We start from the raw sequence: 12795 nt of genomic DNA on the forward strand, positions 1-12795 counted from the left end.
TCGCAGAAGGTGGTGGGGTTATGCAGCTGAAATAGTTGGTTCCATGCAACCTATGTGGTTTCCCACATTTCTAGAGACATAGTTCGTAGTCTCCGTCACTGCGATAGGAGGGAAATCTCAAAGATGAACAAATGGAAATAGAACATAGATAAAAAGTCATATCTATATAGATAACATGAATCAAATAAGGTTATGAACTAATATTTGTTTTGCCTTTTTATCAAAAAATGGCAAACGAACAATTCACCAAACCGTTGGACGATAATAAGCTTAAGGGCCTAAATTACGCTGACTGGTTTCGTAACCTTACGCTGGTTCTGATGTCCGAGAAATTAGACAAAATTGCTAAGAACCCTACTCCAGATCGTCTAGGTGATAGGGCTTTTGAGGTCCACAGGAGAGAATATCAAGAATGGAAAGAGAAAAACTCTCTTGCCCAATGCTATATCATAGCCTCCTTAGACAATCAAATACAGTGACAGTTCGATCAGATCGAAGTGTCCAAGGATATATTGGATAGTCTAAGGACAATGTATGAAGAGCAGAATCGTTCCACTCGTCAAAAGGCCCTAAAACAGTTTATGACCGCAAAAATGTCCAAAAACCAACTAGTTCATTACCATTGTCTTAAGATGATGGGATGCATCAATGAACTGGAGGCTCTTGAATCTGGGCTAGATCATGTCACAAAAGTTGATGCCATCCTGAATTCCTTTGCTCCTTCTTTCAATCAGTTCACAATGAATTACAATATGAACAAACTAAAAGTTAGTTTTCAAGAACTCAGCAATATGCTGCAGAAGGCCAAAGAACTAATAAAGAAGGATGAGGCCATTGCTATGCTTGTTGAAGGTGGCAAGACAGGCAAGAAGAAGAGGAAGGCAAAGAAGAAACCTCAGAAGAAAACTAGCAATACTAAAAAGCAGAGGAAGGACAAGGCATCAGATGCTTATCACTTCTGCAAACAGACTGACCACTGGAAGAGGAACTGTCCTTAATACCTGGAGACCAAGAAACAAGGTAATTTCGAATCCTTTGTCATAGAGACCAATATGTTGGTCACTTCTGCTTCTTGGTGCATTGACTCCTAGGCTTCTACTCATGCATGTACATTACAGGGGTTCAGGACAAGCAAAAGATTGAGTGATGGTGAAATGATTCTTTACCTGGGAACTTCTGCAAGCGTTGCATCTACAACCATAGGAACTATAGAATTGTATTTTGGAGAATGAATAATTACATTAAAAGATTGTCTTTATGTACCCAATTTGAGAAGAAATTTGATTTCTGTTTCAAAACTGTGTGCGAATGGTTATTCTGTTCTCTTTAGTAATATGATTACTATCAAAAGAAAATAACAAATTTCTCATATATGGAGAACATGAGAATGGTCTCTATGTTCTCCATCATTCTCTGGAAACAAATATAACTGAAACTACGTCGGATAATAATCCTAAGAAAAGAACTCGTGATACAGTTACTCCCACGTGCGTGTGGCATTACTGACTTAACCACATTAACATAGATCGTATCACAAGGTTGGTAAAGGATGGTCCTTTGGATTTTCTAAATGTAGAAAATCTTCCAACCTGTGAACATTGCCTTCAGGGTAAGATGACGAAATGACCATTTAACTATAAGCCTGAAAGTTCAACAGTCATGCTTGACCTTATACATACTGATGTATGTGGTTCCATGAATGTTAGGACACGTAACCAGCACATTTATTTCATAACATTTACCAATGATCACTCTCGGTATGGTTACATGTACCTAACGAGACACAAGTCTGAATCCTTTTAAAAGTTCAAAAAGTTCAGGCAAGAGGTCGAGAAATAGTTGGGGAGACATATTAAGGCACTTCAATCAGATCGATGAGGTGAATATCTCTCTAACGAATTCAGAGACTATTTAAAGGAAAATGGGATAGTATCACATTTAGCTCCTCCTGCTACACCATAGTTAAATGGTGTGTCAGAAAGGAGGAATTAGATTTTATTGGATATGGTCCAATCACTTCTCGTACACTCGAAATTAGCTACATCCTTTTAGGGTTACGCATTAGAAACTACAATATACGTGCTGAATCGAGTTCCAACCAAATCCGTTCCGAAGACTCCTTATGAGCTTTGGACCGGTAAGAAACCAAGTGTAGGACACTTGAAGATTTAGGGTTGTCCGACACTTGTTAAAAGAACAAGTGCTAACAAATTGAAATCTAAAACTAGTCGTTGCTTATTTATAAGTTACCCAAAAGGCTCTGTAGGGTATTTATTCTATGACTCAGGAGAGCAGAAGGTGTTCTTTAGTCGAAATGCCCATTTATTGGAGGAAGATTACATCCTGAACAATCATCGTCAAGAAGTTGTTCTTGATGAGGAGAGCTCAGGAGTAGTAGGAGATGTTCCACAAGCTCCAATTAATAACCAATCTAGGAGATCTACCCAGGCATCCAGACCTCCAGTTCATTATGACTATGACCAAGAAAGTTACTTGGTGGAAGCCATGACTAGTGAGGAGGATCTCATAATTTATACGAAAGCTATGTTGGACGTAGATTCCTTGAAGTGGGTAGATGCCATGAGAGCTAAAATGGACTCAATAGAGACCAATGGAGTCTGAACTCTGGTAGATCTGCCCTTGGGGTAAAAGCAATTGGTTGCAAATGGATCTATAAGAGGAAGAAAGGCCTTGACGGTAAGGTTGAGACCTACATGGCTCGTCTTGTGGCGAAAGGGTACACTCAGAAAAAAGTAATCGATTATGAGAAAACCTTTTCGCCCATGGCCATGCTTAAATTCATAAGGATCCTACTAGTTGTAGCAGTATACCATGAATATAAGATTTGGCAAATGGATGTCAAAACTGCATTCCTAAATGGAGATCTTACTGAAGATATCCATATGCAGCAACCGCTAGGTTTTGTAGCTGTAGGTTAGGAACACATGGTATGTAAACTTAGTTTATCCATACATGGACTTAAGCAAGATTCTAGGAGTTGGAACATCCAGTTTGACTCTAGTGTCAAACAATTTGACTTTGAGAAAAATCTAGATGAGCCCTATGTTTACAGGAAGAGCAGTGGGGATAAGGTTACATTCTTGGTTCTATATGTAGATGACATTCTACTCATTGGGAATAATATAGGAATGTTGACTACGGTAAGAGTATTGGCTTTTACAGCAATTCTCCATGAAAGATCTTGGAGAAGCCTCTTATATCCTAGGACTTCGACTCTATAGAGATAGATCGAAGAGGATAATAGGATTATCCCAATCTACTTATATTGACAAGATAGTCAAGAGATACAGTATGAAAAACTCTAAGAAAGGAAATGTTTCTTTCAAGCATGGAGTCACTCTCTCCCAAGGTATGTCTCCCAAGACACCTGAGAAGATTGAGGGCATGAAGGAAGTTCCCTATGCCTCTGTCGTAGAGAACATCATGTATGCCATGCTGTGCACTTGGCCATACATTTCTCATGCCGTGAGTGTGGTAAGTAGATACCAATCTAACTCAGGACAAGAGCATTGGACCGCTGTGAAAAACATACTGAAATACCTTCGAATGACAAAAGAGTTTTATCTAGTATTCGATGGTAGTTCACTACAGATCCTTGGGTATACTGATGCCGATTACCAGTCAGACCCAGATGGTAGAAAATCTACATCTGGTTGCATCTTTATGATAGGGTCTTGTGCAATAAGAAAAATAGTCCACAACCCAAGCCGAGCACATTACCATAAGTGAGGCTTCCTAATGAATAAAGGTGTTCATTCTAGAATTTGGAATTCAGCACATCACCCATTCCATTGTTGTGTGACAACACTGGATCTATGGGAGATTGATGTTAAAAGATAGCATTAGCGGAGAATGTGGCAAACCCATTGAAACAGAAATGTTTAAGAAACACGTAAAATGTCTAGGACTCCGACTTGTACCCGATTGGACCAAAGTGCAAGTGGGAGCTGTTAGACAATATATGCCCTTAACTCCAATCAGCATGATGTACATTATGACATTTATTGTAAATGAATAAAGTACATATTTGATTCATGTTATTATGGTGTATTTTTGTGTAATACCCTTAAATTAGACACATATGAGACTCGTGTTAGTTTAGAATCTTCACAACTGTTGGATAAATCTAGGGAGATTTATCCTACCAAGGCTGACACTGATGTACCACCAAATTGGTTGGGGTGTCTTGTCTCAGCTGCTAAGGTGAGATCTGATGTACATGCAGTGTGGGTTTTCTTGAAACCATGAACATGACAAAAATTCTAGTATTACCCTAGACCTTGGAGATAGATGGGCAAAACTGTAATGTTACACCTGACCCCTAGACTCGATTATGATACTGCACTAGGTGTCGTATTGGGCTGTCTTTGATAAGTCAATCAGTGAGATCCTTAAAGGGGGTCAAAACCTGGATATGTTAGGACAGTCTAAAAATTCATCTGAGTGGGTGATCATAGTGACAGGATCAACCCCTTTGTCAGACAAAGTGAATGATCAGGGGTGTCTCTCTCTGATGGAAACTTAAACTGTCGGCGATTGATTTTAATCGTTGAAATTTGTTTTTGCAAAATATATTTATATAGAAATATACTTATATATATTATGGTTTCAAAATGTTTGCAAAAGGTTTTAATTCCCGAGATCCATGTGAGTAGAGAGTGCAACACTGCACCTTGCAACCGAGGGAGAGGTCCTCTCTTGTTGGATAGTATTTGATCATTATGGGCTGAGAAGTTAAGTGTAAAACCATTGAGGATTATACCTGATGGGCTAATCTTGCATCTCTCCACAGTCCTTGAGCCTTCATAGGATGATTGAACCCAATGACCATTTAGTGTAAATGTTGGGCCCATTAAGAGCCCATACAAAGAGAGCCAAGCTAGCCAATATTAAAGTGGAAGTGAGCCTGGAAGCTTAATGGGCCTAAAAGCCCATTTCGAATTGAGTTAATTAGATTAATTAAATAGGGGCGGATTTTGGATTTGGATCAGCAGACGAGATAATGGATTATCCTTATCCACTTAAAGAGTTCAGATCCAAATAAAGATTTGGATCAAAGGAACTCCTAATTTGATTAGGAAGGCTGATATTTATCTGCAGATAAGATAAGGGATTATCCTTATCACTTAAAGATTCCATATCCAATTAAAAGATTTGGATCGGGAAACTCCTAATGATATTAGGAAATTGCCACTTTAAGGCTATAAATAAGAGAGTTGGGCGAACCTTGAAGACACACTCACTCAATACAGAGAAAAGACAACTCAATTAGACTGATCTTGCCTTCTGCTCCTTTTCTCCTTACTCTTGCCGCCCTATCCTGTTCAATCTCCAGTACTTGGATGGGATCAAGATTCGATCTTGATATTGTTTCTTGCCAGAAGAAACAATTTAGAAGTTGTGCTCACTGTCCCATTCAATTCTTGCTGAAGAATCACCAGCTCTTGGTGAAGAACTACCTACTCATCCTACCTCATCCTAAACTGTATCATCTTTAGTGAGGAGAGGATTTGGTACACTCTTTGGGCGTGAACACCTACGTTGTGAGGAGCATTTTTGCATGGATTCCCTATCAGGTATATCCCTCCCTTATTTTGGTTTCAAATTTGGTCCGGTTTGGTTACAAGAATGGACATTGAAAATGCAGTTTTCTAAATTGAGAATAGGATTCCTGGATGGGAGTAATGAAATTTTTTAAATTTCGCCTAACCTTCCTGCAGGGTACTGCCATCTATATGATGGATCTCCCATCCTTTCAGTTAAATTCTTCAAACTGGTTTCATTAGCCCTTATAAGGTCATTGATCTCTAAGTACATATCATATACCAATATTGACAGTGGAATTTCAATTATCAGCTATCACCTTATAACAAGGAGTAGAAGTGCCAATCGTGTACCCTTTGGCGGTGTTTGGCATCAATGAAAATGGTGCCATGTAAGTGTCACATCAGAGGAAGTGGTATTTCAAACAACGACCTACTATTTGGTACCATTTTTCCAAAAAAAAAAAATGTTGCTCCAGACCAGACCTTAGAAATCGTAAATGTGTGGTATAGAGCAATGCCAAATTCAATATTTTCTAAGAAAACAATGCATTGCTGCCTGCGGTGTAATGATGTGGCATCAATGTAACATCAACTTGGACATTGAATAATATAGACCATATTGAAAACGTTACTGCCAACACATATACCAAACAAAACTAGTGCTGTTTTCTTAGAAAACACCCTATGTAGCAGCCCGGTTTCAAACAAAAAATAAGCACTATTTTCTTTTACAACTCCACATGCCTAATACCATTTTTATGAGAAAACAATGCAATATTCCCAGCACCGATGCCAAACAAACACCTATGTAAATAACTAATCCATCCATTTGATGATTTGTACAATTTATTAGTTTAATAGTATTGCTTAGTATAATGATAAAATCTCATGTTGATACGCATGAAAATGCGGATTTAAGTTTGATAACAACTTTTAAAAAAAAGTCATGAGGTTCACATCCTGCTCAGTGCTCACCCCTCTCAAACGGGACCAACAAATTTGAGTCTTTACGTCTTACATTACAACTTACAAGAATTATTATTTTATGCAACAATTTTGATAGAAAATTAATTGATAGACTATCTGGAATCAACTTTCTCGTCGTTGGGCATGGATAGAATGGTAGTCGTCCAATTTGAGCAAGTCCACGTACGCTTTTAAGAGAACATTTTCAATTTGGTTGTTAATTCCCAGTTTGAAGTTTGAACCGTTCAATCCCGTCATCATAGTTAGTCTTTCTTGGCTTTTAGAGAACATAGAACAGACTGGACTACTGTTGTTCTTGTTCCTCGATCGCCAAGAACGCATGTTAAATGTTGACTCCACCCACATTTCTAATTTCTTGCATACAATGCCATTATTTCTCTTCTGTCGGTGGGTTTTCATATTTAATTTTGTTGGGTGGAGTTTGGTTTTGGTTGGTAGAAGCATTCAAACTCTTATTAATATTTTCACCGGACGGACTCCTCCTCAACGTCCGTCCGAACTATGATCTCCAGATTTGGACTAGAGTCGAACTCGAAAGGCCCATATTAAATGACAACAGCAGCCATACACTATTGCTAGCTCACCTTGCATACAGAATTACAGAGACAGTCAGAGAGCGATCACACTGTACAGTAGACACTAGATACCGGCCCCAGATGTATTTTGGTAAAGGAAAAATTTCCAATCAGGGCATTTGTGTCTTTTTCAAATGTCCTTTAATAACAGGAACTGGATTTTGAGATTGTTACGTTTTTTAAATTGTTGCATTTTAAAATTCAGGAACTAAAGTGATACTTGCACAAAATACAAGATACTAATCAGAAATTTTACCTTTGCTAAATTGCTACATGAAAATTCCCCCTCTAGTGCATGCAGATGCAGTTTAATCTCTATTAGAGGCATCTGAACTGAAAATTGAGTTTGCATCTCCAAAATGCCCTTCTTTATCACATACAATAAGGGTATTTAAGGCATTTCCTTTCCTCTTCTCCGACTTTACTGTATATTATTACAGTGAAAACAGAGTATGGTTGACTTGCCAAACAATGAAAAGCAAAGGGAAAGGATTACTGGTTTCATTGACCCGATACCAGAGACTCTCAGAGAGTTTTCCTTTTAGTTTGAGGGCACGAGACGAGACTATTCTTCCTTCCGTTCCAGTCCTCCCCTCCCTAGTCCCTCCCGGTTATTCATTACATGACCAAATGTTCTGGTGTGAGATTCCCTAAACCTAAACGCTAAACCCCCAGCCAGGAAGGAAGAGGGAGAAGGTTGTGCAAACATGCGTACCCAGAAGGATCCGTGGTTCTTTCTCTCCGTTCTTTTTCTCTGCTTCTTTCTCAAGGCCCATCCCTCCAACGGAGCTGCTTCCATCTCTGCTGGCCAATCTCTTTCCGGAAACCAGACTATAGTTTCTGAAAAAGGTAACTTTGAACTGGGTTTCTTCAGGCCAGGTACTTCGTCGTCTCAGAACTACTACATAGGCATCTGGTACAAACAAGTCTCTGCTCAGACCATAGTTTGGGTAGCAAATCGAGAGAACCCCGTCTCTGATATTAATTCTTCAGAGCTTAAAATTTTAGAAGATGGCAATCTGGCCCTCTTCGACCAGTCCAAAATCCTAGTTTGGACGACAAATTTGACCTCTGCACCCTCCAATTCTACCGAGGCAGTGCTTCTTGACTCTGGAAATCTTGTTTTGAGGGATGGGTCGGATTCATCTATTTGGGAGAGCTTTGATCATCCAACTCATACATGGCTTCCTGGTGGAAAGCTTTCATTCAATAAACGCACCAACAAATCCCAGCTCCTTACCTCATGGAGAAGTGAAGATGATCCCGCCCCTGGGATCTTCTCTCTCGAGCTAGATCCAACAGGAACCAATCAATATATCATACTGTGGAACGGGTCTCTACAATACTGGGAAAGTGGGCCTTGGAATGGACATATTTTCAGCAAAGTTCCTGAGATGAGATCAAATTATATCTACAATTTCAGCTACGAAGATAACGTGAACCAGAGTTACTTCACCTATAGTGTTTATGATAGCTCTCTTATTTCGAGATTCGTGATGGATTTATCGGGGCAGATCAAACAACTCACGTGGCTGGAAGACCAATCGAAGTGGAATTTGTTTTGGTCTCAACCAAGACAACAGTGTGAAGTTTATAAGCTTTGTGGCACTTTTAGTACCTGCAACCAGCAAGGCTTACCCTTCTGTGGATGTTTGCCTGGTTTTGAAGTAAATTCTGTAAGAGATTGGAATCTAAGCGATCGGTCTGGTGGGTGTCGGAGGAGAACCCCCTTGCAATGCAACGATACTACTGCTGTTAATGGGAAGAAAGATATCTTCTCACGGATGGCCAACGTAAAATTGCCATTAAATTCGCAGTCTGTGGCAGCTGAGATTCTGGGAGCCTGTGAGTTAGCTTGCTTGAACAGCTGCTCTTGTACTGCTTATTCTTTTGGTAATGGTAGGTGCTCAATATGGTATGGAGATCTCTTTAACCTGCAACAACTATCAGACAGTGAGAGTCGTGGAGATGATTTCTATCTCAGACTTGCTGCATCTGAGATTCCAAGTTCTGGTAGCAAGAAGGGAACACCAATTGGGGTTATTGTGGGTGCGGTTATTGGTTTTGTAATCATCTTTGCCTTTGTTTTGGTGCTAGTCTGGAGAAGGAAGAGGAGCGGATCGGTTGGATTGTCAAATGCGCTCGAGGGTTCTTTGATTCCTTTTGGGTACAGAGACTTGCAGAATGCGACCAAGAACTTCTCAGAAAAATTGGGAGGAGGAGGTTTCGGTTCTGTTTTTAAAGGTACATTGCCCGATGGAGCTATCATAGCTGTGAAGAAGCTTGAAGGCCTCCATCAAGGAGAGAAGCAGTTCAGGACAGAGGTGAGCACGATTGGGGCGATTCAACATGTTAATCTTGTTCGTCTTCGGGGCTTTTGCTCTGAAGGCACTAGAAGGTTGCTTGTGTATGATTACATGCCAAATGGCTCTTTAGATTTTCATCTGTTTCGTGAAGAGTCTGGAACTTTAGACTGGAAGACCAGATACCAGATTGCACTTGGAACTGCTAGGGGATTAGCTTATCTACATGAGAAATGCAGAGATTGCATCATACACTGTGATATCAAGCCGGAGAACATACTTTTGGATTTAGAATTCTGTCCCAAAGTGGCAGATTTTGGTTTGGCAAAGCTTATTGGGCGGGAATTCAGCCGGGTTCTGACAACCATGAGAGGAACCAGAGGATACCTTGCACCAGAGTGGATTTCAGGTGTGGCTATAACAGTTAAAGCTGATGTTTATAGTTATGGCATGATGCTTTTTGAAATTATTTCAGGAAGGAGAAACTCCGAGCAATCAGAAGATGGAAAGGTTAGGTTCTTTCCCACTTGGGCTGCAAGACAAGTAAGCGAAGGTGAGGAAGTCCTTGGCATGTTGGATCACAGACTAGGGGGTGATGCCAATGTGGAAGAACTCAATAGAGTCTGCAGAGTTGCTTGTTGGTGCATCCAAGATAACGAAATTCATAGGCCATCAATGGGTCAAGTAGTTCAGATACTTGAAGGGGTTTTGGAGGTGAATACCCCTCCAGTCCCAAGATCTCTCCAAGTTCTTGTGGACAACCAAGAAAATATAATTTTCTACTCCGAGTCATCTTCTAACCACAGTCATCAAGCACAGAGCAATACATCCAATTCTTCCTCTCAATCAAAGCAGACCACCTCATCAACAGATTCCAAGTCGTGAGTATTGCAGATGTTGTCAAAATATTTATAGCATTTAATCATGGTGAGTTACGTGCAGTATTATTACCTCAAAACCAGGAGGTAATAGTCCTAATTTACTCATTGTTCCTTCATGGACACCTTTTTGTATACTTTTCACTTGAAGTCTCTGCTTCTTTGGTTTTCAGTGATGTTATTATTGTATTTCTTTTTCTTGAGGAATAGTACATGCTCTGATTAACACAGAACCCAGTGGATTGTTCCAATATGGATTGCAGCTACACTATGTCTGCATTTTTTACCTTCCAAACAGTTTTGGACTCTTTCAAATCTCAAGTTTCTTTCATAGGTCCTCAATCATCCATCATAGGTTCGGGGGGATATTGCATTCAACTAACAATTTATAGTGCACATAAGATACTATAGAGTCCAAAGGGTCTTAGAATAGTCAACAGATATACAGACATGTAATGGCTTTGAGAACTTTCCTGTTTCTCGCACGTTTTTTGGTAATTGTTTCTCCCTTGTTGTTTCCTGTCAAACCAAACAGCCTAATGACACCACACCTATATTCTCGTAGCCAGAGAGCACCGCATTGTTAACAACAATTTCCTGCTCATGAATATGATAACACTGCAAAAGTCCCAAGCAGTTTAGGATTTGGTTGGTACTTGAGACATGAGAGTGAGCATTTCTACATTTATATATCAAAGCTTAGAGCTTATAGCTAGTTTTGAATTAGTATTGTATACAGATCTGCAGATTGTATGCTTTCTGCATTGAAAGCTTATGCATTGTCATTCTTGATAGTTGATAACGTTGTTGATTACAAATTTCTTTTTTTTTTTTTTTCTTTCTGATTTTTTTTTCAGAATGTTATCAACTATCAAGAATGTTGGGAATAATCCCTATATTTTTTCTTGTGAAAATTCACAGAGATCTTAACCACAAATATCAAGCATGCAACAATAATAAAACAAACAACCAAAAACAGAGCAAGCAACAGTAGTAAACACCAAGTTTTTACGTGAAAAACCCCTCAATGTGAGGGTAAAAACCATGGGGCCGAAGTCTAAATCATCCACTATTTGGGAAAATGGTACAATGTTTTTCTATCTAGTTACAACTAAATGAACATCAAGAAAGCTCTTGGATACCAATAACATAATTGATTTTAACTGGGAAAATGGTACACTTTGACTATTCTAAGGCCAAAAATACCCCTGAATTGATGCCCTTAAGGCATTAAAATGCAGGGTTATCACTAATTTGTACCCTTGTTCTGGTTAATTCAATATTGTGACCTCTAAGGGTCTCTATGCAAATTCTGGATAAAAACTGGGAAATTACAGAGTTTTCTACAGATTTTGGGAAGCTGGTGCGAATTCCAGCTGAGAGAGGGAGTGTTTTTGTGAAAAACTGAGCACAGGAGGGTGCCTCCTATCTGCTAAACCTATATATGCGCCTTTCTTGTAAAATAACTCTCTCTTTGAAGCCTTATGCACCTCCCCTACATCTCTTTATCTCTTGATTGCCCCCAGCTCTGCAAATCCCCACCTTTCACTGCAACCTCTCTCTAATCTCAACCATCCAAGCCTTAGCAGCCCCTCATACCCTTAGATCTCTCCCTAGACAGCATCCTAGCCTTATACCTCACTCCTTAAACCTCAACCAATCACCTTAGGGCACCACATACACCAACCAATCACATTTCTCCAACTCTAGGCGCCCAAATCTACTCCCTCCATTCTAGGAGCTCAAATCTCAGCCCTACATAATATTGTGCGTCCTCTCCTTCTCTTCTCAGCCTTAGGATCACGTTAGAACAATCTTAACCCTCCATTCTCAACATTAGGGTGCCCATATTTCTGCAAAACCTCAGCTACCACCCCTCTCTTTCTCTCTAATCTCAAACCTATTATTCCTTCTCTATAAAAAGGACCCAAGGGGTCCTGAGAAGGGGTTGGATTCTACCCCCAGGTAAGACGGAAGGTTGTTCTTGAGAAGTTCAAGGGTAGAGGAAGAGGAGACCGCCCAGGCAAGAGGAGGGGTTCCTACTTGCAATTCGCCTAGCCACTACTGCCACTTCTAGATCTGGATCCCAACTAATTTCCCATAGTTTTAGATTTACTTTTTACATGTGTTTTTATTTTCCGTTCTTTAATTTCCAATTTTTATTTTATTTCTGTAGTTTATTTTTATCAAATTTAATTTTCGTCTTCCTTTCTGTAGATCTAAACTTCGGCTAGCTAAGACGGAAGGCCCAACTCGAGGAGTTCGAGGGTCAAAGGATGGATCCAGAGACTACTACCTCTGACCGAGTTGCAAACTTTTTATTTAGTTTTTTATTACTGTTATTTATTTATTTTTCTGCAATTTTTACTTTCAGCATTGTTAGAATTTTATTTTAATAGATTCCAGTTCAGTTAATTAAATTTTGTGTTTCTGCAATATCAAATATTGTTATTTTGTTCGGATTGAAGTACATAACAATTTTTCC

The 12795-nt window shown here is 39.5% G+C and overlaps 1 protein-coding gene across 1 annotated transcript; it reads left to right on the forward strand.

Moving 5' to 3' along the window:
* Window positions 1-7602: 7602 nt before the first annotated feature.
* Window positions 7603-12795, forward strand: LOC104605728 (G-type lectin S-receptor-like serine/threonine-protein kinase At2g19130). Its single transcript, XM_010270613.3, has 2 exons — window positions 7603-10313; window positions 12528-12795. The coding sequence occupies exons 1-2, from the start codon at window positions 7837-7839 to the stop codon at window positions 12610-12612; spliced, it is 2562 nt and encodes an 853-aa protein (XP_010268915.1). The 5' UTR covers window positions 7603-7836; the 3' UTR covers window positions 12613-12795.

Source organism: Nelumbo nucifera, chromosome 1 (genome assembly GCF_055504915.1).
Source record: "Nelumbo nucifera cultivar China Antique chromosome 1, China Antique-T2T, whole genome shotgun sequence".
Lineage (NCBI taxonomy): Eukaryota > Viridiplantae > Streptophyta > Magnoliopsida > Proteales > Nelumbonaceae > Nelumbo > Nelumbo nucifera.

Coding starts and splice junctions, on each gene's coding strand:
- LOC104605728 (XM_010270613.3), top strand. CDS start 7,837: ATGCGTACCCAGAAGGATCCGTGGTTCTTTCTCTCCGTTCTTTTTCTC. Junction 10,314..12,527: donor TCATCAACAGATTCCAAGTC/GTGAGTATTGCA, acceptor TCCTTTCTGTAG/ATCTAAACTTCGGCTAGCTA.